The 27,201-nt window shown below is 38.5% G+C and overlaps 1 protein-coding gene across 1 annotated transcript in view; it reads right to left on the bottom strand.

Moving 5' to 3' along the window:
* LOC139943257 (uncharacterized) overlaps positions 1–21,806 on the bottom strand; it is a 46,840-nt gene extending 25,034 nt beyond the window's left edge. The window contains exons 1-3 of the mRNA XM_071940077.1: positions 17,315–21,806; positions 1,271–1,434; positions 147–228 (exon numbers count right to left, since the gene is read on the bottom strand). Of these exons, the coding sequence (XP_071796178.1) occupies positions 147–228; positions 1,271–1,434; positions 17,315–20,722 (3,654 nt within the window). The 5' untranslated portion in view covers positions 20,723–21,806. The remainder of the gene's footprint in view (positions 1–146; positions 229–1,270; positions 1,435–17,314) is intronic.
* Between the last annotated feature and the right edge of the window lie 5,395 nt (positions 21,807–27,201).

Raw genomic sequence — 27,201 nt, 5'->3', positions numbered from 1 at the left:
TTATGACAAAATTATAAATTTCTACTGGAGCATTTCAAGGGCACCAAGGCAATGACCAGGGGGCACAAAGGCAATCAACCTTGATGGCCTACCTAAAGTATATCAGGCCTGCAAACAATAATTTGAAGAATTTTTTTGAAACAAACCTGTCTTGATGGAGTGGTGGAGGGATCATGCTGATGCTGCTTCATCACATCAAGTTTCTCCTTACTCACTTCAATAGTATCCCTACATAAAAACAATAGTTCCGGTGAGAAGATGAAAACAACTGAGAAGAAGTCATTTTGAACAGGCATGAACAAAAGTTAGACAACTTTATTGTGAACCATTTATCTTTGTAACTTGACTGCAATTCATCATTTGGCTGTGATGGTCCCTGTTTTGAAGAACCGTTTCAAACCAAAGGTACGGTTCTCCCGTCAAGGCAAATCTTTAACTACTTTTCGAACCATTCCATTTTGTTTTCTAAATCCAATTAATTTTAAATATATACAATTTTATTTGAAAAAGCGTTTTTGAGACATCGCCAGAAATCTGGAGCTTTTTTTTTTTTTCTTACTTTTTTTTTTTTTTTTTAATGCAAGTAGCCAGACACACAAGGCCTGAAGGCTACTTCAAGGTGTGGGCTACAATCAACTTTTTTTTTCCAGGGGCTGTTGCAACCACCTACTCCTGGGTCTAAAACAGGGTAACCCCCTTTACAGTCCATACTGATGAAGGCTGGTAGAGCAGAAAGCATACCTCTGGTCGCACTATAGTTACCCAGCCCTAGTGATTACACGTTTCTTGCCTGCCTCGTTCTTACCATAGAACATCTGTACTAATGCAATTTCATTGGCTCCAAGTTAACTTTCTAACAGTTTACAAAATTCTTCTGTTAACTTTCAAGGCTCAAACATGTCAATCTCCTGCTTATTTATCTGAACGTGTTCATCATTATTCCCCTACTCGGACTTTACGTTCATCTCAACAGTCATTGCTTTCTAGAGCTTCTTCCAATTTCTATGGCCACAGATCTTTTCATATGTCGCACTATTTCTTTGGAATAGTCTTTAAGTCTCTGTTGAAAATGCATGTTGTTTAAAGCCGTTTTTTGCTTGTTTGTATCTTGTATCTTTCTCTCATTGTTAATTTTATTGTTCTCTTTATGCGCTTGAAGGCTTTTTGCATTAGGCGCTTTACAAATGTCTCATTATTATTATCATGATGATTATTATTATTATTACTAAAAAAAGTACTTATTCAACATGTTCTAAGATCTATATCTTACTTTAATCCCTTTTTGAGGCTGTCTAGGATGGTGTGCATCCGTTGTGGTCTAGGTTGACGTGGCATCCTTAAGGCTTGGTTCCCAGAAGATGTTGTCATCTTCTGTTTCCCACGACGATCTTTGAGCCTTCCCTGTCGGCCAGGGCTACCAAACCCACGTAGACCCTGTAACAAAGAGAAACATGTTAAAACAATGTCAGTTAGAGTCAACAATATAACTTCTTTTCTTTTACAGGCACTGGACACCTTTGGTAATTGTCAAAGACCTGCCTTCTCACCTAGTGTATCTTAACATATGCACATAAATAACAAACCTGTGAAAATTTGAACTCAGTTGGTCCTCAAAGTTGCGAGAGAAATGCAAGTAGGAACACCCTAGTTGCACAAGTTGTGTTTTTCAGGTGCTTGATTTAGAGACATCAGAGCTGAGGTCTCGAATTCAACTCAAATATTTTAGTGAGAAATTACTTCTTTATCAAAGACTATTACTTCAGCTGGGAGCCGTTTCTCACAATGTTTTACACTATCAACAGCTCTCCATTGCTCGTTACCAAGTAAGTTTTTAAGCTAACAATTATTTTGAGTAATTACCAATAATGTCCAGAGCCTTTAAATGAGGCGTGGCTGAGCGATCTAAGGTGGTGGACTCAGCGTTATTAAGTAAGTTACAAGATGCTTAGTTGCGACAACTGGCAATCCCAAATACTTCTTTCAACCCAGGAGAACAAATTGGCACCTGCGAGGGTACAGGTTGATATTGTGTTTTTTAAAGTCTTTGAAGCTCTACTGTAGCCCAGGGCTGTATACTCCCCAGGGAGCTGAGAAAGATTACAGAATGTTATTGGCCCAATGACCTGGGTCAATTTCACAAAGATACCTTTTCTTATGACAAGCCCTACATGTAGGAGTTAAATCAAAAACCTAAGCCTAGTCCTAAGTTAGGACGAGTAACTCGGCCTAACTCTAGATCTACATGTTGTCTTACATGTAACTCTTTGTGAAATCTACTCCTGGGCACTTATGTAAAAACGCACTGATCATTATTGTTTAATGCGCATAAGAACAAGTTATTAAACAGACTTAGCTTCAACATACTTCAACATACGCAGCATCCATCATTCACAACAAAGCTTCAACACAGCTGTTAGGAGTGCAATATACTTTGTAACATCATTCAGCAAATCCATTCAGTAACAAAGTTACATCCATGTCCTTATAAATCTGCACAAAGGGTTATCCGACAATCCGACCGAACCAGCAAGGCGGTGGTCCTAAATGTACAATTACACAGTGTAGAAAAGTATATTCCAGCAAAATCCAAAGTTACATCAATATAAATCTGCACAAATGATATGACCAAGGCAGCAAGCTGGTGGTCCTCAATGTACTGCGTACAATTACACAGTGTAGAAAAGTATGTTCCAGCAAAATCCAAAGTCACATCATTAACTGCACAAATTACACTACCAAGGCAGTAGGACGGTGGCGCTGCAGTGTACAATTACAAAATGTAGTTTTCAATTATGTTTCCATATACTTGTATGATGGAAGAAAAACTTGAGAAGGAAGTTTCAGTTGATCATGTATCACAAGACTAAACTACAGTGAAACAGAAACCTAAATGATGTACAGTACACATATTTGTTTGCTGCACACTGCATATAATGACCCCAAAAAAATACTGAATAGCTTCATAGTTCACTTCACCCAGAAACTTTTTGTTCAACTGCCAAATATTTTGCAAAATATGTTTCCTGGAAAAAATCCAATCTCATGATCGGGCCTTGAACTTGGCTTTTGAAGAGGCAGAGCGATTTCCCTGCAAAGGGGGGACAATGTCAAATTGAACATTTGCACAGCGCACCATTAGTCATGCAAGACATCATATTCACCAACAGTACACCACTCAACTATCCTGATCCCTAACTCCACTTCTCCTCGCAGCGCACGTGTTTTTTCTTCCATTATTCCCTTGCAACTTTGATGACCAATTGAGTTCAAATTTTCACAGACTTGTTTATATGCATGTTGGTGTACACCAAGTGAGAATACTGGTCATTGACAAATTACTTAAGGTGTCTGTCCAGCCGTCGAATTCACCAAACTCTTCCTAACTTAGGAATATTCTTAGGACTTAGGACGAGCTAATTTCCTTATCCAGCGTTAGAACACATTGAACCCATCCTAAGTTAGGATGAGATAGGATTAATCCTAGCATTTAAAGTACTTCCGTGTGTTTGTTCCAATTTTGAATATTTCATTCTCGTTCGTTGATGACTGATGCTTGATGAGGGAAATGCATGTCAGTTAAATTCAGTATGGAATGTTCAGACGTCACTGGAAGCTTTATTCTCGTGTTTACTCGTTACAGTTGGGTGATCTGGGGTAATATAAAGACACTACACCCACTCTGACACATCATGATCTAAGCCCAAAACAGAACTATACACTCTAAAAACTAGTGAGTTGAATCCAACACTTGCATGAGTTCGGTGAGTGACTACACTTTGAAAGTGTTCGATCCAGCGTTGTGTTTGTTAAATCTAGCATTTTAATATTTTGATCCAACGCAAAAAGGGTTAATTCAACAATTTAAGTGTTAATTCAACATTTCTCAAAAAAATTCCTTCAAATTGATGGATCAGCTTTTTAAACGTTAAACTGGCACTTAAATTGTTGACTGAATACTTTTAAATGCTGGATTTAACATATAAAATGCTGGATCCAACACTTTCAAAGTGTAGTCACTTACTGAACTCATGCAAGTGTTGGATTTAACTCTTTAGTTTTAAGAGTGTAGAGAGCGCTAAGCTTGGGCGATATCGATTTTTTTTTATTCACGATATATCGCCGACAATATATCGCGATATTCGATATAATTGCGATTAAAGAAATTTGACATCATCAGTCTTAAAACTCCAAGTGAAAGTTGTATAAGAGACAGTCCTAGCATAAGAGAGGTGTTCTAATGACCTATTCTTCTGGTTTTACTCCAAACCTATGGGGTGCAAGATGTCTCAGCTAGCAAATACATCGCATCGCGATATATCAATATTTCGATTAAAACCAAATCCATCCGATATCGAAATCGTGTCCAAATTAATATCGCGATATTCGATAATATCGTGATATCGCCCAAGCTTAGAGAGGGCGCGCAGGCATGCTTCATTTTTGAAAGGGCAAGTGCACCATGGGCATTTTCTCATTTGTAAAGGGCACCCTACTCACCCATTGTCCGGGAGAGTTGAGACGCTTTGCCATTTTCTTTTCAAGCATCTCCCATGAATAAACAATAGCAGTTGGTTCAATTATTATGTTAATACTAGGTAGTCAACCCTCTAAAGCTAACATTTAGTTAGGGGATCCTTTGTTTCACCTCTGCAGAATGGTGCAAAATGTAAAGAAAATGGCTCAATTGTCCCGCATCTCCTCTATGAGGCAATTGTAAATTTCTACTGTCTTTGTAGTCTTTCATTTTGCATGGACGGAGGCAATCGCCTGCACTCATTGTGCTGCTTCCAAATTGCTTCAGTTGTGTAATCACAACTACATGTTAACGCTAGAGGGCGCTATACCTGTAGACCTTGAAATAACCCATTGCATCGAGCACGGTAAATGCTATAGTGCCGTGGTGCCCTCTGTTAGGTTCCAATCACTGATCAAATAGCGCCGCTTTACAATCTTTGGTTCAAACACAAACTTACATTTTTTTCCCAATGGAAGTGCCCTTTACCAGAGGAAATTGCTGTGCCCCTCAAGAACGAAGCGTAAGACCAGTTCCTTATTCACAATTACCCTATGATCTGGGGCCAATTTCATAGAGCTGCTTAAGCAAAAATTGTGCTTAAGCACGAAAACAGCTCGCTTATTTTACACATGTTACTGGCCAAAATGTTATGCCATATACATTGCTTATGACTAGTATTTAGCTGTTGTTTACTTAGCATAACAATTGAGTTGAGTCTTGACCGGTAATCTGATCTTACTAGGCAAGGATTTTTTTGCTTAAGCAAAATTTTGTGCTTAAGCAGCTCTATGAAATTGGGCCCTGCTATCAATCACATTCAGGCCTAGACGAGGACAATCTGGTGGCAAATCTGCTTATGAGCTCATTGGGTTTTCATAATTTTCTGCCAACTTTTGTGAGGCCTTCATTAATGAATCCTAACTGTACAGGAAGGTATTAATAATTGAAGCGCACCAATGCACAACTTAATAATGTATGCCTACAGACTGAGTGTCATTGACCCTAGGCCTATTGCTTATAAATAAATTAAAAGACAAGGAAGTTGTTGATTTGCCCAAGACTTATGCATAATTTCATCATCTTATAAATTGTTACTTGAAAGTGTGTGACTATTGTCAAAGAGAATCAAAGTTGCATTGGTCCATGATTTCTCAATTTTGGGCAGGGCGGTCACTTCAAAAGAATGGTCACAAGCAAAAGTTTTGTTCTCAATGTTTTGACGTAGGTTTGTTTTTCAGTGATGACCTCATTAGGTTGCTAAAAAAAAAGCATACACACATTGTCCTACAATTTGTACACAATGTACGATACTTCCTTCTCTGTCAAACCACCCGGATCCTTTTTGTAAAAACCAGTGTCAACAAGTTAAACACTCACACTTAAAGGTTTACCATGAGTTGACCAAGTTTGGTATTAAACTCTACCCGACGAATGATTTATGATCTGTTTACTTATGTTCAATTATCATTAGTTGGTGATCTAAATATAGCGCTGCAGTGATCAAGCAACTTAAAATATTAGCACAGTCAGATAATATGACATGATATTAAGCTTGGGCGGTATCGATTTATTTTATTCACGATATATCGCCGACAATATATCGCGATATTCGATATAATCGCGATTAATTAAATTTGACATCATCAGTCTTCAAACTCCAAGTGAAAGCTGTAGAAGAGACAGTCATATCATAAGAGAGGTGTTCTAATGACCTATTCTTCTGGTTTTACTCCAAACCTATGGGGTGCAAGATGTCTAAGCTAGCAAATACATCGCGATATTTAATCGATATCACGATATATCGCGATTATCGCGATATATCGCGATATATCGATATTTCGATTAAAACCAAATCCATCCGATATCGAAATCGTTTCCAAATTAATATCGCGATATTGGATAATATCGTGATATCGCCCAAGCTTACATGATAACCCATCAATTCATCATAAAACGTCACACCTGTACACATGCCATACCACAAACCCCCATAGTTACCAAATACTTGTACCCATTGTGCACAACCACACAACAGTGAATCATCCAAAAGTACAATGTAGACTCTAAAAATAACCTCATCACATATAGGGTGTTATGAGGATTCCCCAAAGCACCCATATATGGGCATACAGCAATTCTTGAATGAAATAGTGACTGTTATGATACAAAAACACCCAGTAACACCCCCCCCCCCCCCTTAGGCCAAATAAAAAAAATACCAGTTGATGGTCTGGATTTTTCAAAAAAAAAGGAGGATGATGGCCTTATAATTTAATATATTTATTAATTTTTTTCAAGATGGCCGCTTAGTATTTCAAATCAAACAAGCCACTAATTCATCAGTTTAAATAAACCGCAAACTTATTTTATACCTACAGTATTATTATTAGTTGCATGAGGACCTGTGTTAACATTAACACTAACAGGGTTCGGAAAACACAAAAGATTTGCTGGAAGGCAGACACTTATATTGTTTTATGAAACAGACGGTTACAAGTGTTTGAGAGCATCACAATTTATATATATTTTTTTTTTTTCGAAATATAATAAATAGTAAAAAAGAAAAAAGGATGCGGCCCCAAAAAAGATGCGGGTGGGGACAATCAACTGGTTTTTTTTTATTTGGCCTTAAATAAAAAATAAATAAATAAACATGCACAAAAGGAAAGCGCTGCAAAAGGATGACCCTGAACTTGACGTCATACTATTGCATTGTACCATTGTTAACCATCACGCATCATCTGCCATTCATTATAGTGTCAAGACACAGTGCATCTTCCTATGACAAAAATGTAAAAGCAAACAAGCATAGTTTTTGAAGCATGTCCGCCAAATAACAAACTTCTGTATCATTTCGTCAAACATTTTTGAGGAATGAAAAGCTAAATAGAAAACACCTACATGTAAAGGGCTTGAAAATCTCACAAAAGAATGGCCACGAATTTGATGTCAATGCATTCTACCCTGCATCACATGCCGTTGTGTCAAGCTATACATTACATGTACATATCCTTCCTAATGTCAAAATTGTCAATGTAAACATGCAAAGCTTTTGGAGCGTATTTTGCAAAATGACAAACTTCTGTATCGTTACCTCAAACATTCTTGAGGAATGATCCACAAATTCTTCATAAAGAAACTACATGTACAAACTCAAAAATGCCTCCTCACAAGTTTGAATCATTTTATGAATAAGTTGTAATTATTTTATGTTTCAACTTTTTCAAGTAAAATCAGGCCCTATAAATGATGCCAGTAATTTAAAGTCACTCCTTGAAACTCAAATCTTTGTACATGTACATGATGTAATTGCATGCTTCAGGATCTGCATGTTAATAGCCCAGCGGTGGTAATTTTTACACTTTAGAACAATAAAAGACACAGGGTTCCTACACCCCCTCAATACATTTACTAAAGGCAGGACACTATTGGTAATTACTCAAAATAATAATCAGCATAAAAACTTACTTGGTAACAAGGAATGGAGAGCTGTTGATAGTATAAAACATTGTAGGATGGCTCCCTCTGAAGTAACGTAGTTTTCGAGAAAGAAGTAATTTTCCACGAACTTGATTTGAGAAAGAAGTAATTTTCCACAAACTTGATTTCGTGATCTCATAAATAGATTTTAAGTCTCGAAATCAAGCATCTGAAAGTTCACAACTTTGTGTGACAAGGGTGCTTTTTCTTTCATAGTTATCTTGCAACTTCAACGACTAATTGAGCTCAAATTTACACTGGTTTGCTATTTTATGCATGTTGAGATACACCAAGGGAGAAGACTGGTCTTTGACAATTACCAATAGTGTCCAGTGTCTGTAAGTGTGTGTGTGTGAAATGAAAATGAAAGTACCATTTTCTTGCAAACATTGTTCCAGGATGTTTAATTGTTTATACTTAAATTAAGTTTACTTTGTTTATAAACCTAAAGAGTAACCTACACAATAGCATGACGGATTTGTGTAGTTTCCTGCTGTATACAGTCAATTTACAATGTACTTCGTGTACAATGGCCAAAACATTGTTTCCTCATATAACTCAATCCAGAAATGATCTGGCATTTTCTCACGACCACAAATCAAGATATTGCATCACGTTTACACCAGTGCTTGATCTCAGCGGTCACCCTAGACTTGTGGACAAGTCATTAATGGTCTGCCACGGTGAGATAGTCAAGTTGTGGCGGTGCTCTTCCAAGATCACTGCTCTCGCGCGAACTGCTGGTTGCCGACTTCTACTCCCTGTTAAATGGGGCCGTAGCCGTGAGAGCAGTCACGCGAGAATACCGGGAAGATTTGGAATATCGTTGGAACGCCATTACCGCGACAGACATTTAACGACTTGTCCACAAGTCTTAACCATCACACAAAAACACAAGCAAAACGCTGCCATTCCTAGCACAACCCCCAACACCAGGCCCAGATAAATGAACTTCATGAAGGCAATAAAGGTAATTACCCCCTTGCCCATTGCATGGTCATTGCCTTGGTGCCCTTGAAACGCTCCAGTAGTAATTAACAATTTCCTCAAAGGATTCCCCTTTACAAAGGAGAAAATGCCTTGGTGCCCCTGCCCTTTCAAAAACAAAGCATACATGCCTGCTAGTGGCAGTAATTGGTGTAGCAAGGACAAGAGAAGACAAGATTTCTGAACCCCGATACATTATTTGCGTGCCTATTGTTTAAAGCTGCTTTCCCACATAGTATTTTTTTTTATCGTCAATATTTCTCCAGGATGTTTGTGCCTTGATAAACCTCACACCAAGTAAACAAATATGTGACAGATTATGGGTGCGTTCGTTTAGCTTCCCTGGGTCGACCACGGTGTGTGGCGTGTTTTTTTCCAGGACAAACGTGTGCAGATAACTACCCACGTTCGTCCTGGATTTGTTGCATTTCCTGTCGTACACTTCACCATGTACTTTGGCAATGGTGTCCTACGCAGGCAATAACTCAATCAACCGTGAATGATATAATTTTACAAACGGAAATGGCCCGTCCATTCTTGACCCATCCGAACCGATCCAATCAATGGCTTTGAAGTAACTCAACCAAAACAACCTGTTCAAAACACCATACACAATTACCAATTCTCTTCGCTTCATTTCATTGTGTATTAAATTCCTGTCTCTTCCTGTTGCAATGAACTGAATAATCTTTTGACTGTTTTTAAAAATCAGAATGAATCTGGTACGTTTGATAGCATTTCAATATTGTATAAAACTGTACAGTGAACATCAGGGCGTGAATTTGACACTGGATCATACACTGACCTAAGGCCATTAATTTGAGTGTCGGTCAGTAAAACATTCTCTTTGCTTTATTTCCTTGTAAAATTATTAAACTTATGTCGTTTGTTTCATGAACTTAATAATCTTTTGAGTTGACTGTTTTAAAATAAACACAGAAGAGTATCAAAACAGATTAGACGATTTTGACTACTGGTCTCGTAAGGAATCTTCGATCAAGTTCCATGCTTCTCCTCATTGAACCCAAGTCTCGACACTCATGGGGTGACAGGTCTTTTTCTTTAGCCGCGCCACGCAACTGGAACTTTCTACCACTTAATCTTCGATCTTGTCTTTGTACCGCAAAATTCAAGTCTCTTCTCAGAACTTATCTTATGTCACAGGTTTTCAAGGATTAATTTTGTTGTGTCTGTTTTTCTTTGTGTTATGTTTTGTTTTTTTGTTTTACCGCGCCTTGAACACCCAGCAGGGTGGATATGTGCGCATTACAAGTCTTATTATTATTATTATTATTATTATTATTATTATTATTATTATTATTATTATTATTATTATTATTATTATTATTATTATTATTATTAGAATTATTAAAATCGCGGGTCATTAAAGATTCTGAGTAACAAGTCCTAGTATCTTGTGGATTTTTCCTCCAAATCGAGCCCTAAACATGTACAATACGCACAGTGTACACCATATAATGCCATTATTTCCACGTGTGTGAGCACATTTTATGGATATTTACACAACAGCGTCAGCTGGATTCCCCAGGATTTCCTAATACTCTAAACTGTAGGGCATTCAGAACCCAAATTTGACAAGTTTGGCCATAGGGACACTGAACTCTCGGTCTTCCAATTGCTTGCTTGGTGGTTATCCTGATTTTAAAAGCCCTACTGTTAATTTCTGGAGCACTATAAATGATCATAATTCGTTTAATCTTGGATGATGCATGTATTGTAAAACTTGTTTAAAAAATTGTTTTTAAAAGTTTGTGCCAAAACTTAAAGGCAGCAGCACTGAAGTGAAAGACGGGTTGCGGTGGGAGTGGGACCAGTAATTCAGACAGGGTACTACCAGTGGTTAAGAGTACTCCTGGGAACTACATTGTTTATGTATGAGGTTCGTCACAGTACTGTCTCCAGGACACAGCCCAACGAACTTCACATTTATAAAAAAAAAAATTAGAGTTCTAGGTTTGATGGAGTATGTAACGGGTACTATCTAAGGGAGAGACCACGGGCAGATGCCTTTGTCTACCGGTACATTGTATAAGGTTTATCGCGATTCAGAACCGCAACGCATTGTGGGAAGGAATATGGGGCAGTTTCTATGCAGTTTCTACGACTCGCGCACGCAACGCCTATACCTTTGTGTGGGTTCAACATCGCGCTCTCTTGATATTTTTCTATTTGCGATAAACCTTATTGTACTCTACTCTAGAGAAAGCTTGAGTGTACTTACCAAATAGAGAGACAATAATCGACAAACTCCTCAAATAAAATCCAGAGAAGATGAAGTCGGCGAGTTGCTACATTAACGGAATTCCAACAGTGGTTCGAGCAATGTTTTTTTATAGTTCCCTACACACACACTAGATGATCAGCAACACATGTGGTGTAGTAATATCTCAGTTAAAAGTCAACAAAGCAAATCACGTAATTAAAACCATCTGTTTCGAATCAAAGTGGTTTCATTACAGTTATTAATATGACTTATGAGTAAAAAACATTTGACGTAGTCGTTGTGGGTCAATCAAAGTCCAAAGACAGAGCATCATAAAATATTCACCAATCAGTAGATTCTACTAATGGGATGCGTGTACAACATAGGCATGGTGCTTTCTCCACTGAGCAAATGATGAACGCTCCCACCAGAACAACAGTGCATGATGTATCAAATCAACAGAACACTCACAAATGAATTAATGAAATATCCTTGCCATAAGCTCCAACTCCAGTATGTAAACAACCGAAACCATGTGATATTTCAACGATGACTAACAAACCCACGACGACGGTATTTTCCTTGAAGACTCACACAAAACACCAACTCCTATCTGAATGAACCCTGAAACTGAATCCGTATTCCATGGGCATAAAGCAGTGTGAACTGAGGGGGTCGGATTACATAAAAACACACCCTCTTAGCACCAATGGCACCTTCCAAGAGCATAACAACAATGGGTTAATCCACTTAAAAATAGGTACACAATGGCAGTTATATTTAATCTCATTACTACTATTGTAGTTAAGTTCAGTATTGTATTAAAATGGGCTGTTCCTTTGTTATAAAAGTCACCGGGTGATTCCATTTATGGTCAGAGGGGTGTTTGATAAAGTGATGATGTCATTGAGTCGATGAGTCATCAAGTGTTTCTATGAATACACCTACACTATGCATCACTGGTATACAAGCTACATAGCCGGTAATCTGTCAACAATAGCCTATCAGCTATCAGACTGCACTGTGTTATTAGGGCATAGTGGTGAACCATGGAAAGCCCCAATAGTACATGTAATGCTAAATGGCACCATTAACTAGTGCGTTCACACTGTGGGTACTCTGGAGTTAACAATACAACAGGTATTGAATAGCTCACTGGCAACACCCCCCCCCCCCCAATTACAAAGATTTTACATAGAGCTATAGTATTATTAGCTCAAAGTCCGTGTAGATACATGTATTCAAGACATTAGGGACAGTAGGGACACTATTGGTAATTGTCAAAGACCAATCTTCTCACTTGGTGTATCTCAACATATGCATAAAATAACAAACCTGTGAAAATTTGAGCTCAATTGATCGTCGCCGATGTGGCGAGATATTAATGAAAGAAAATACACCCTTTTTACACGAAGTTGTGTCCTTTCAGATGCTTGATTTCGCTACCTCAAATTTTAAACCCGAGGTCTCGAAATCAAATTCCTGTAAAGTTACTCCTTTCTCAAAACTACATTACTTCAGAGGGAGCCGTTTCTCACAATGATTTATACCATCAACCTCTCCCCATTACTCATAATCAAGAAAGGTTTTATACTAATAATTATTTTGAGTAATTACCAATAGTTAGCAATATCCCCCAAAAAACCCATATGAACACAACTTTACTCGAGCCTATGTGGACCATACCATGGCTTTTACTCTTCATCCTCACACAAGGTGACCAATCAATAAATCAATCAATTTTCTTTCTCAACGAAAACAGACTCCATTGATTGGAGGAGATTGAACTATCATTCAAAAACGAATTAACGAGAAACTGGATAACAATACACTGCTGCATTAGCTAAACACAATGAGTTTATGCTCCATCATTACATGGACACGGGACGGTTAACACGATGATAGTTACAAATGTAACTTTCGAAGCGTGGTATAATAAGTGGAGTATTTCGTCCAGTCTTTTTTAATAATGTACACATTCAAAATGCCAAGTGGATTGCAAATGTATGTTCCCAAGAGTAAAAATGATACAACTCACAGATTGGATTTCCGATGATTTAAACCAAAGCAATAAGAACAATGCCATACCGCCAGTGCCTGCAGAAGTGCTAAGTATTATGGGACATTTGTTCGTATTTCATTACTTTTCGCCGACTTATCTAAGACTGGCTTATTGCAACAGGCTTAAAGGAACACGTTGCCTTGGATCGGACGAGTTGGTCTGTAAAAAGCGTTTGTAACATTTTTTTATAAAATGCATATGGTTGGAAAGATGTTTTAAAAGTAGAATACAATGATCCACACAAGTTTGCCACGAAATTGCGTGGTTTTCATTTACTTTGCGAACTAACACGGTCGGCCATTTATGGGAGTCAAACATTTGACTCCCATAAATGGCCGACCGTGTTATTCGACGAGGTTAAAAGGAAAACCGTGCAATTTCGAAGCATGTTTGTGTGGATCATTGTATTCTACTTTTGCAATAACTTTCTAACCATATCGATTTTATAACAAACGGTTAACAAACGCTTTCCAAAGACCAACTCGACCGATCCAAGGCAACGTGTTCCTTTAATGACTGACTAAGCTAAGACCGTCTAAGGCAGATAGCCGGCTATAACTGACTGGTCTTAGACTGCTGACTAAGACCGTTTTATTGCAAGCCGCCCCTGTATTCTCACTTAGTGTATCTCAACATTATAATGCACAAAATAACAAAAACGGACCTCAAAAGTCAAAATCTAATTCTGAGGTCTCGAAACCAAATTTGTGGAAAACATTACTTTAGAGGGAGTCGTTTCTCACAATGTTGTATACCTTTAACATCTCGCCAGTGCTTGTTAAATACCAAGTAAGGTTTTATGCTAACAATTATTTTGAGTAATTATCAATAGTGTGCACTGCCTTTAAATTGACCAGTCAATGAAATCTTAAAAATTGATTTTCCCGCACAACCAAATTAAACTTGGTCCTTGCTACCGGGCATTTAAAATAACTTAAGCGTGACAAACAAAATTATTATAAATTTAATCAAAATCCCATCAAACTTAAACTTGTATTAACCCCTCGATGGAGCCAGCCATAGTTATAATAATTATTAGGCCACATAAAAAACAAAATTGTTTCTTTTGATCATCCTTTTTTTTCGGGTGGGGGGGGGAAGGGAGATTTTTTTTTTTTTTTTTAAGTTTTGTTGACATGCCAAATATGAAATCAAGAATAAAGAAATCTTCACAATCACTACAAAACAGAGTGTTTGTGTGTTTTGATGTTTTCAATAGTTTTGATAAACAAATTCAACTCCTAGATGACATTTTCTGTAAACGTTTTCAAATAACTAAGCAGTGTAGCCCAAGTGAATATTTGAAGAAGTGTTCTTGCTTTGCCCACATGAATAAAAACCTCTTAAAAAGAAAACAAAAACAGCTGAAAAGGTTGTTTTTATGAAAAAATATTACTATACAAAAAATAAATGCGGTGGGGTGGGGGGGGGGGGTTTGAGCGGTCAGGTGGGGACGATCAACAATTTTTTTGTGTGTGGCCTTAGACCACAATAATAAACTTGGTCCTACCCCCTGGGTTCCCTTTTTAACAAAATATGGACTGATAACAAACATTACGAAAAATTAAATAAAATCCCAAGCACTCTTTAAAACGGAGCCAGCCGTTATTGTAAATATTATTGAATTTCTAATTCTATTATACCAATTAGCCTAGGGGAGCAAACGATGAGGTCAAACTGTCTACTGGAGGTAGAGTTCTTTGTCCATGATTAGAGCATAGACTGTAGAGAATAGTCTTTTCTATATAGTGGAGTTTTAAAAAGAAAGGTCCCCATAGGTGGCAAAACAACTTCACGCTTCACTCGGCAGAAATCAGCGACGTGTGAAAATAATTATGCAGCGCTGTATGGGGGCAAATGCAAGATCGATAGACCACACTAAGCACAGATTTGTCCTAGTACTGGATTTACTTGGCACACAATACAAACAAAACTTTCTATGGCTGCCGGTAACAAAGAGGAAGTGTTACTATGGTGATGGCTTGTAAACAGAAACGCCGTTGCTAAGGCTGTTGCTTAAGACCTTGGGCCTTGCTATTCATTTGGATGTTTATGACCTCTGTTGAATGGGTTGTGGAGGTTAATTTATAAATTTTATTGAATATTTAGTTTTAATTATGACTTTATTAAATATAATATATTGGGAATGAAGGCAGGGGAAAGTGGCTTACAGTTAATGTTTACAGGCTTCTGTAAACAAAATCATCTTGTTTATAATACAGTTTTTCTCAACTGTATTAACCTGATTTAAAAAAAACGATATAATAATAATTTATTTTTGAAACTGTAATATCTTTTTGAGTACACTAAGTGTTGGTTCTGAAAAGAACTGGTGGTTTTAAAATTACTCAATGTTAAAATTAGTATGTTCTGACCGTCTTAAGTAGAACGCTGCACTCTCTCTTTGCATTCTCCAGCATTTATCTTGAAGATGATCGTAACAAACTGATTTAACATTGAGTTGTTTTAAAACCACGTTAAAGGAACCCATTGCCTGGGATCGGACGAGTTGGTCACTCAAAAGCGTTTGAAACCGTTTGTTATGAAATATGTTAGAAAGATGTTTTAAAAGTAGAATATAATGATCCACACAAGTATCACTCAAAATTGCACGGTTTTCTTTTTACGTCGTGAACTATCACGGTCGGCAATTTATGGGAGTCAAAATTTTACTCCCATAATGGCCGACCGTGTTATTGGACGAAGTTAAAGGAAAACCGTGCAATTTCGAGGCATATTTGTGTAGATCATCGTATTCTACTTTTACATCATCTTTCTAACCATATGCGTTTTATAACAAACGGTCACAAACTGCTTTTTAAAGACCAACTCGACTGATCCCAGCTTACGTGTTCCTTTAACCAGTGGTTCGTTTTAGAACCTACACATCTCAATAAGAAATATTCACAAGGTGTTACCACAAACCTATCTTATTTATATACTCCGACCATACAAAAACTTTCAAATCCAACAACTTAGAATCCATCAGTTTTAAAGACACTGGACACTATCGGTAATTGTCAAAGACCAGTCTTCTCACTTGGTGTATCTCAACATATGCATAAAATAACAAACCTGTGAAAATTTGAGCTTAATCGGGCCTCAAAGTTGCGAGATAGCAATGAAAGAAAAAAAGACCCTTGTCACACGACATTGTGTGCTTTTAGATGGTTGATTTCAAGACCTCAAGTTCTAAATCTGAGGTCTCGAAATAAAATTCGTGAAAAATTACTTCTTTCTCGAAAACTACGTCACTTCAGAGGAAGCCGTTTCTCACAATGTTTTATACTATCAACCTCTCCCCATTACTCGTCACCAAGTCAAGTTTTATGCTAATAAATATTTTGAGTAATTACCAATAGTGTCCAGTACCTTTAAGCTGGTCTACTGACGCAGTGGTAATTCAGTATTTATTTCACAAGGGTACCTGCAAGGCACCATGCGAGGAATCTGTCAAGGTGCCGCCAATAGAGGGACAAAACACAGCTTCAACAATTGAAGAAGGGACGGTGTTTTTTTTACCGATCAAATTTCAACAAAACTAAGAGGAGGAAACTCAAACTTATGAGCACCTTGTGTAAAATCACTGTCACAAATAATTACATATGTACATTGTAGGAGAGAGGCTCTATGGAAAAGGTTTTACATCCAGGATAATTTTATGAGCAAGATGCAGCACTTTTGTGCTTTCAAACTGACATGACAAATTTACCAAGTTTTCTAAAATCTTTTTTGTTTACTAATCTTGTTCAATAAAAGTTCCCCTTCCTCCTTATCAATCTTTGTACTGACTCGGTAGAAAGTTTGTACTCGATAGAAAGTTTGTACTCGATTTCTAATCTATTTTCTGTCAATAGTTGTTTTGTAACTTGTTCTTTATGGGGTGTTGGGATAAAATAACTTTTTTTTGTTATTTCTTTTCACTACAAAGTAAATTATATTATGTTTGTTCAACTTTTACAAATCATGTAATTTACTATACAGGCTTGAGCAGTAAATTTATTGTCATAAACGGTTCAATCAATTCCAATTAAAATAGACTTACCGAGGGGCTTGGAGACCTCTCCCTGTGGAAACTAAACAGCCCATCTGCAGATGCACTCCTCTTCTTCATCTTAGGTCCAGGGGAAATATTGCTGTCTTTTCTAGATCTCTCCCTCCCTCTGTACTCGCTCTTTTTATAATGTCCCTGTTTAGCTCCATCCGGCTCATCCAGAGGGTCCGGATTGGTCGGTGAGACTCCTTTTGTTTTTTCCTTTGAGCTCCGGAGCTGAAGCTTCTGCGGAAGAAGTTGCATGCCGGCGATTTTCAAGTAGCGAGTTTTTGACTGATTCGAGTCGGACGGGGATTTTGATTGCTGTGGGGTCAACGGTCGCGTCATGACGCTCATGTCGTGGTCCTCAGAAAATGTCGGTGGGAGACTACTGGTGGGTGACGTTGGGAGGACCTTTATTGGAAGAGCGTGGCGTGATGATTGATGACTACGTTCAATTCCGGAAAGGGTAGCGGTAGGAGAATGAAGCAAGCGTTCTTTCGGAGGCGTGGTTCGGCGGGGTGATATTTGGACGGAGTTTGTCGTAGCTTCCTCGGAGTCAAGGATGCTGTGGGTTGATGGAGGGGGAGAGTCCCCCCATGACGGAGATCTCCGTGGTGTGGACTGGACCGAGCTCGTGGCAGCGCTGGATGACTTCTCAATTTCATCTTCCAGGTCCTGAACGTTAAGTAACCCATTGCTATCATCTAGTGACGAATCGACATCTCCTAACCGATTAACTTCATCATCGTCACCAAGAAACGGCACGGATATCCCAACCTTCATCGATGACAAAATGCTTGATTTTGCTATTTCTTCTTGTTCATATCCGCCGTACGATACTGGTCTCTTATCAACTTTAGGGCGCCCTCCGTCACTTGAAATGCTCCACCTTCGTAAACTTTTTTTCCTTCTGGACTCAATCATATCCGATGGATTTGTCGTCGGTGTGGCATTTTGTGGACTTGTCGTCGGTGTGGTGTCTTCTAGACTTGTTGCAAGTGTGGTGTTTTGTGGACTTGTCGTTGGTGTGGTGTTTTGTGGACTTGTCGTCGGTGTGGTGTCTTCTAGACTTGTTGCAAGTGAGGTGTTTTGTGAAATTTTCGTTGTTGTGATTTCTTGTAGACTTGTCACCAGTGTGGTGTTGTGTAGACTTGCTCCCTTTGCCTGTTCACTGACTGAATCTGGGACTGCAGAATGCTTGATCTCAACTTGTGCATTCGGACTAACCGTACCAGATATTTGAGAATGGTTTACTTCAGCTATTGTTGGTTGGACATTATCCAAATCATCGTTCCATTCGCTGACCACAAAGTCATTATCCTGTGATGCACTTTTATCAACATTTGACTCATCAGTTTGTCTCTTTTTAGCAGAGTGCATTTCCTCTCGTTGAGCTTTAATCACGGTAGTTTCCTGTGGCATTGCGGGGTGGAGGATTTCTTCATCAGTCACCACAACTTGATTACTCCTCGATTCATAACTAGCCCCTAATCCAGAGTCAGTCGATTTTCCAACATGTTCATTTCTTTTACTGAGTCTCTTGGATCGTTGTGGTGCACTTGGGTCCTTAGATTTCTTCTCTTCGCTAGCATGACTGTCCTCCAGGCTGCGTTCAAGTTTATTTTTCTGCCTAGCTAAATTTCTGTCCAGCTCCCCTTTGAAATCTTGCTCCGTGGTAGAATCGAGCATCCTGTCGATAACATCAGGGCTCTCCTCCTGAGATGTTTTACGCTCCTTGGTCTTCGAGGACTTCCTCAAGCCATTACTGGAACCTCCGCTATTCTTCCTTTCCATCAAGATCTCACTGAGTCGTCTTCGCAGCTCTTGATCATGAGGTGACAACTTCTTTGGTCGCTTAGGAGTCACATCCAAGGCTTTCTCAGCAGAGACAACCTGGGATTCAGGAGTCTGAGGAGATTGATTGTGAGTTTTTATGTTTGCGGTTATCTCCTGATGTTTACTGCTGGATGTTTTCCTTGCCCGTTCGACAGAGGGCTGCTCGTCCATTTTGTTTCTTCTCTTCTTCTGATGCTGGGAACTTTTCTTGATCCTTGACGGGTCATTACTCTCTTTTCTTTGGTTTGTTTGAGGATCTGTACCTCTGGACGGCATCTGGGTGTTCGAGGTTGACTCTGGAGTTCGTTGACGAGAGGATCTTCTTCGAGGCGGAGGCTCTGGATCCGTCGGACTGAGACGCTCAACGCTGAAGTTTTGTCGTTGATGGTTTTCACCTCTCAGATTGTCAACTGAACCTTTCTTAACAGGGATCCTGCTTTTGGACGGAGCTTTATGAAGGAGCAAATCATTAGTGATCTTATGAGCCTTTGCGAACTCATCTAATCTTGATTGTCTCTCACGAGACACTGGTAAGTTTGAGGTCGATTGGTATGCTGCGTCTGGGGAGTGCACTCTCTGTCGAGGTATTCTACCAAGTTGATCAAAGTTCTTCAAGTCTTGCTGGAGTTGAGCTTTGCTTGTTGATTCTCTTGTTCCTGGGCCTGCACTTTGTGAACGCCCAGGTGGAGGGTAGGACCTGGAGACTTTATCCTCTCCAGGTACCTCCATCTTGTCGATCCAGGACAAAACAGATTCATCTTCCTTGGAGGAAGAAGTCGGGAGGGGCTGACTTGGAGAAGTGGACGATGCTGAGGTATGAACATCTACCTTGATTTTGAACTGTTTGACTGGTGTTTCTGTGGTTTTACTTTGTTGCAGTCGGCGGGTTGGGGATCTTGAGGAAGACCTTGGAGGCACTTGGTTTGATGAGTTTGGGCGAGGATGTAAACGTTCCTCTCTCTCCTTCGCTTGTTGCTTCGCCATGGCATCCCGCATTCTCTCAAGTTGTTGACGATTCTGTGCTGCTGATGCTCCTGGTCCGTTGGCTACATTTTTAGGCTCCCTGATAACCTGACGAGGTGGGCTCTGTGTGAAGTGCCGTTGCGGTTTGGAAGGAGGTTGCATCTTTGCTCTACCATGTTGCATGTCTACTAGCTGGCGATGTGCAAGCTGAGGTTGGGACTGCATCTTACCACTCTTGTCCACAGTCTTACTCTGATTGTTATTTGAAAAGTTCTTACTCCGTGGTTGGCGCTCTTGCTTCCTGGGGACCGGCTGTAATAACTCCCTCCGCCGTGCCTCCACCTGAGCAGCGTACTCTAAATACTGTGATCGTTTTTCTTGCACAGCAGCTCGATGATTGGGTTCACCCCGACGGCTTGCTACCGAAGCGTTCCGAGGTGAAACCCTTAACAGTGTCACCATTTTAGGTCCACTCTCCGGGATATTAGCCATATCATGGTGAGGCTGGACGGATTTACTTCGTTCTGGGCTGTGTGATTGACGACTCGGACCCAAACTCGGCTTGATCCGAGGTGCCTTGTGAGAAACCCCATTACTCCTTTGACTTTCTTGATTCATGTTGACAATGTTGAATCTTCCATGCAGATTGGTTCCGGAAAGGTAGTTCTACAAATGCAGTATAGCTCCTAGGATAAGTATGGTTCTGGTGATATGCTATGGTTCCAGGCACACAATATGTTTCCAGGGATAAAATATGGTTCCCGAGATATTACATTGTGATTCCAGTGAAGCAATATGGTTCAAGTGATACACTATGGTTCCAGGGATACATTATGGTTTCAGTGATATGGTATGCGTCAGTGTTATAGTTACAGTCCGGTGATACAGTATGGTTCCAGGGAAACAGTACAGTTCCAAAGATAATAATATAGTATAATTTCACAGATATAGTCTTGTTTCACGCAGCGAATCTCTGGTGGTTATTTAAATATTTTCAAATGTAATAAGCCAACATGACTTTTCATTTCACTGGTTCATCACCCTGTTCACTGCTCATCTTAAATGGAATAGAGGTGCTTTCAACAAAATTAATGCTTCTGAACAGCAACAGCACCACACCATCTCCAGAGTTTGTCCTTCACTTAATCAGTGACTAGCCAGCAAGAACAGTTTCTTATGGCTTGTCATTTCACTAGTTACCTTTTCACTCGATATCATACCTCAATGGGATACAGTGCTTTCAACACTAGCCTGCTGAGCAACTGGGAGAGAATTTAGACTAGTCTTTTTGGTGTTTTGACTAGCATTAAGCCAGCACACCACTGTTCAGATACCAGTCACTCCATGTAAGCTTCAGCTTGAAGACAGAGCATGCAGTGCGTTCATCCATTCCTTCAAAAACCTTCAACTGTTATTGATCCTTCATCACACACACCAGCCACCACTTGATGCAGCAGTCTTCCCCATCAACAACTCACCTCCCAAAGGATGACTTTAGTTTCCATAGATCATCATTTCACTCAGTTACATATTCCCTTCTCATACTTCCACCATAGAGGTCTGGTCCATGCTATGTGCTTCAACAAATTCAAACCATAATCCAGGTATATATTCCATCTTGAAGACGTATCCGATAACGCTGATACCAATAAAGCGTTGGTTAGTATGGTATGTGGTATTACATGCTAGTGTGGAAACGCTGTCAGCGATTGCATTAGCAACACTATGCTTGGCTTATTGTCAGGTGCAACAATAGACTTCCCTAGCTTGGTGAGGCCAACTAAATTATAAATTATGTTTGGCGTCCCCGCCTGCTCCCTTTTTAGAGATTGCCTCTTTGTTTTCACTCTCGCTCTCTCTATTCATCTATTTCCACTTCACTGCTTTTGTAACCTATTCATGTTTGTAAAGACTCTGCTATGGTCAAAACATCACAACATTAACTATTTTTGCATTTTTACCAACATGTACCATACAGGTCCTTTTGGTCGGTAAGTTGTTTGCAACAGCTAATTCTATTTTCTCTGTTTTTCTTATTTATAATGAAAAACAAAGGATATGTTTTCTTGATCTCAGACAAAATAAATAATTATTGAACAAAAGCCCTGCTGGTTGTCTTTAAAAACTTGTTGGCCTGTGATTTTGTGGGCAAATAAAAAGGTCCTCCTTCAGGCTTGCAACTTTACAGCTGATCAAATGATTTCTTCTTCTTTTTTTCTAAAGCAGTGCCATAGAACACTAACAATTAATGCTCAAAGGTAAAATGGGATTAGCCATTTCTTCTTTTTTTGCTATTAGAAACTTTGCATGTCTGCCCTTCCTATTTTTAAATGTATTTGGGGTTGAATAAAGAAAAATTGACAAGAGTAGGACTCTAACCAAAGACCTCCAGATTACTTTACGAGTGTTCTACCAACTGAGCTACGTAGCCCTATGTTGTCTCTCAATGGTTTTTCTGTAGTTGTTAACATCTATTTTTATAAATATCTGTATGTTTAAAGGCAGTGGACACTATTGGTGTTTCTCAACATATGCATAAAATAAATGACCTGTGAAAATTTGAGCTCAATCGGTCATCGAAGTTGCGAGATATTAATGAAAGAAAAAAACACCCTTGCCACACGAACTTATGTGCGTTTAGATGGTTGATTTCGAGACCTCAAGTTCTAAATCTGAGGTCTCGAAATCAAATTCGTGGAAAATTACTTCTTTCTCGAAAACTGTGTCACTTCAGAGGGAGCCGTTTCTCACAATGTTTTATACCATCAACCTCTCCCCATTACTCGTCACCAAGAAAGGTTTTATTTTAATAATTATTTTGAGTAATTACCAATAGTGTCCACTGCCTTTAAACTCAATTCAGCCTTTGGCTGTGATGTTTGAATGTTTCTAATAAACCAATACTAATAATAAAACAGTAACAATTATGTCATTATCTTTATTCGGGGGTGCAAGTCAGAAGCCACGCAGGACGCAAAACATGTTTTTATTTTTGACTGGCCTCATTTGTTTGACTGTGTACACTCTCTCTCTCTCTCTCTCTCACTACCCAATTACAAAAAGCTCGAGTTGGCTTCCACTCTTAAAGGGGCATTATGGAGCATTATCATGGGCTATTGTTACTGTGTGTGATCAATGCAGCTTCAAGGACCTATGGATTAGTCCGGTGTGTGATGTCACAAGTGACCATCACACAGTCTTATTTGCGGACCAATACAAAGTAGGATTTGAAACTCTGGTCCTTGCTCTGGTGAAAGCATGGTGCGAGAGGGCCTAATTAGGTAAGGTTTAGGGTAACACCATGTGGGCATCTTCTTTAAGTAGCATTGGTCATAAAAAGAACCAGTGATTGACAACATTTTAACGTTTCGATTAAGATGCTTCAATCAATCATCTTGAGCAATAAAAGATTTGGCTCATCCGTCCGTTTGAAGAATAAAAAGGTACAGGTTTGGTAATCTTTGAGATTTAAAGGCAGTGGACACTAATGGTAATTACTCAAAATAATTATTAGCATAAAACCTTACTAGGTAGCGAATAATGGGGAGAGGTTCGTAGTAACAAACATTGTGAGAAACGGCTCCCTCGGAAGTGGAGTAGTTTCCGAGAAAGAAGTAATTTTCCACGAATTTGATTTCAAGACCTCACTAGCTCCATTGTTTGGTCAATACAATAGATCAAAAAAAATGTAGCCTACCCTGTCAGTTTACCGAGTGGTTCATTAGGGGTCCAATTCCTAAAGTTTATTGTTTGTTTGCAAAGTATGACGGAGGAAATATTGATTTCACACATTTTTCCATAAACAAAAAAGCTTTTTGATGAAAAACATTAGCCCCTTTAAAATGATCACAGTCATAAGGGCACACAGTTCGTTCGATGATCGCTGTAGCTCAACGACGCAATTCACTTTGTTATTGTGAGCTATACACATCCACGTACCTTAGTGTTTGAAATTACAAGTAGTTGCAGTAATTAATGTGTATTTAATAATTTAGTTGATGTGGCCGTGAAAACATGGACTATATGTATTGTATGTCCACTTCATTATGGCTGGAAGGACCATGGTGAACATGTAAGGCCAAATAAAATAAAAACAAGCTAAAGGATTAGGGTACTTTTTCAAAATGTCAACAGATTTACATTAAACTTACAGGGTTTGAGGATAATGATAGTGGAAAGCTTCCCTTCAAATATTACTTCCTAAGGTGCTGTGGTTTTTGATAAATGAGTAAAACAAGGTCATGAAAATACGTTTGTAAATGATTAAAATAATTTTGGTCTCATGAGACGAAAATTATTTTCATGACATTGTTTTACTCATTTCTCAAAAACTACAGCACCTCAGCACGTAGTATTTTCAGGGAAGCTTTCTACTATCATTATCTTCAAACTGTGTGAGTTTAGTGTAAATCTGTGGACATTGTGTTTTTTTGTCCTACAAAAGTTACATAGACCCTTTAAGGAAACCGCTTTTTTTAAAAGGGGATGGAGGCCTTTTTATGTTACATTTCTTTTATAAATGGCCACCTGACACATTTTACAGACAACCTGGCTGGGTTATTTGTCAAAAACTTATTTTGTTTCATCTAAGATCGATGAAATGTTTTGGTTTTTTTTTTCGTTTAAAAAAATGGGGGGGGGGGGAAATGTGGCCTATAAAAAAAAGTGGCTGCTACACATGTTTGTTTCTTTTAGCCTTGACAAAGTGTAATATAAATACAGCATCAAATACTAAAAGTGAATTCATAAGTAGTGTATGAAGTGCACATGTTTCACGCTACAAAAATTACCAATTAAAAGGACCCTGGATCATTCATAAACCAGATGAACAAAAAGAGTGTTTTCATATACTTTACTACATATTGTAATAAGAAGTTTTTCATGATTTTGTATTGTTTTGTTGTAGGCCTATTTTGTGGGTTTGTTTTGCGAGATGAATTGTTTTTTATCACATGCGCATTTAACTCAATTTTTGTTATATAAAACGGACAGTTGTGTTATCTACACGGACAGTTGTGTAATCTACACATTACATTACAAAACGAACCGAACCACACAGGCTTCAGCATGTTTTTTTTTTATATTACCTGGCATAACCCATTCCGGGGTTTTGCCATTATATTTTTAGGAACTCGCCAGCAGGACCTGGGCCCAATTTTTGCTTAGCATGAAAATTTGCTTCTAAGCATTAAATTTTTGCCTTGATAAAAACAGGATTACCAACCAAAATTTCACGTGATTTTCAAGATTTGCAAACAACAGCTGAATACCAATAACTAGCAATATGCAACAAATACAAATTCAGTTGGTAAACCTGTTTACTATCAAGGAAGAAATGTCATGCTAAGCAAATTTTTGTGCTTAGCAGCTCTATGAAATTGGGCCCAGTTGGCTTGTCCATAAGCTCTTACAGCAGTCCATGTTTTCTGTCAACATTGCTGTCAGCATTGATCTTGTTCACATGTTGTTATTTAAAAGTTCTACATGTATAAAATACACATGAAGAGTAGGATGCTAAATTTCATAGAGTTGCTTAAAAGCAGGAAAAAATATCCTTTTTGGAAATGCAAAAATGAGCAGGATACCAGCCACAAAAAGTACATGTGACATGGTATTTTGGCTGGTAACCTTACTTTGGTAAACATAATTATTTAGCATGTCGCTAATTTTTGTACTTATTGAGGATTTGGGTACCTTTTGAAGATAATGATAGTGGAAAGCTTCCCTTCAAATATTACTGACTGAGGTGTAGTTTTTGAGAAATGAGTAAAACAATGTCATGAAAAAAACGTTTGTAAATGATTAAAATAACTTTCGTCTCATGAGACAAACATTATTTTCATGACATTGTTTTACTCATTTCCCCAAAACTACAGCACCTCAGCACGAAATATTTTCGGGGAAGCTTTCCACTATCATTATCTTCAAACTGTGTAAGTTTAGTGATAAAGCAGCGTGATAAAATTGGACAGAGATGTTTTTCTCAGAACAAGCACTTTTATAACTTCAAATTGTCACAAGAGGCTGATCTATCTTCTCTAGCAGGGTGTCAAAGAAACATACGCAGTCATTTCAGATTACAGAAGAAGCCTTACTGTCACAAAACAACGCAAGCGCCTCATTCATGTGAGCAAACACTCTCGTTCCACTTGTTACACTGTGCAAACACTGCCCTCAAGGGAGATTTGCATCTCGTATTGACAGAGACGTTTAAAGGCACTGCTGTCGATTTCACCAAACTCTTCCTACATGTAGTTCAGTTCCGTATTTATTCAGTACATTTATTTCAATGCTGTCATACAAAACAATAATACAATAGCCTACATTTATGTCAAAATTAAAACAAGCAATATCGTATGAGGTATGATTAGGTACACAATACTTCAAAAAATAAATAAGTAGTAATTTAAAGACAACATTTAGGTGTAAGGTTAAGCATGGGTTAAGCAAAATGCTCTTGTGCCCTAACCTATTGACAGACAAACATGAAACCAAGGAACACAAACAAAGACAAAGACAAGGGACGACATGGTCAGACGATAGGTGTAGGCCTACAAACAACACAAAGGTATGCATATGTTAGGGTGCATTGAATCCATCCTAAGTTAGGACAAGTTACTCGTTCTAACTCTAACAGAAATGATTGATTAATCCTAGTATTTCATGAAATCGGCTGCACGACACCTTTTGTAACTGTCTGGAAAACCAGAAGCTTTGTCAGAGTTTCTGCAAATCCTTTATAAAGTAGGAATTGAACTAGAACTAGATCAATTTTAAGGCTTAAACAAAAATCATTAGAAAGTATTAAGATCCAAATTACGCTGTATTTAAAATAGACAGTGTGGTGAGCAAGTATGTATCTAGCAGTTTCCCATGTTTTATTCACTAATTTGTGGTCTAAAACTTTGCTAAGGGTAGCATTAAAAGGGTCAGGCTCTGTACACCTTAGTTAATTATTGTTAAAGACCAGTCTTCTCACTTGGTGTATCCCACAAATGCATACAAATACTGTACAAACCTGCAAAAATTTGGACTCAACTGGTCATCAAAGTTGCAAGAGAATAATGAAAGCAAAAACACCATTGTTGCACAAAAAT

The sequence above is a fragment of the Asterias amurensis genome, chromosome 10 (assembly GCF_032118995.1).
Source record: "Asterias amurensis chromosome 10, ASM3211899v1".
Lineage (NCBI taxonomy): Eukaryota > Metazoa > Echinodermata > Asteroidea > Forcipulatida > Asteriidae > Asterias > Asterias amurensis.
This window is presented reverse-complemented; position numbering and strand designations above follow the sequence as displayed.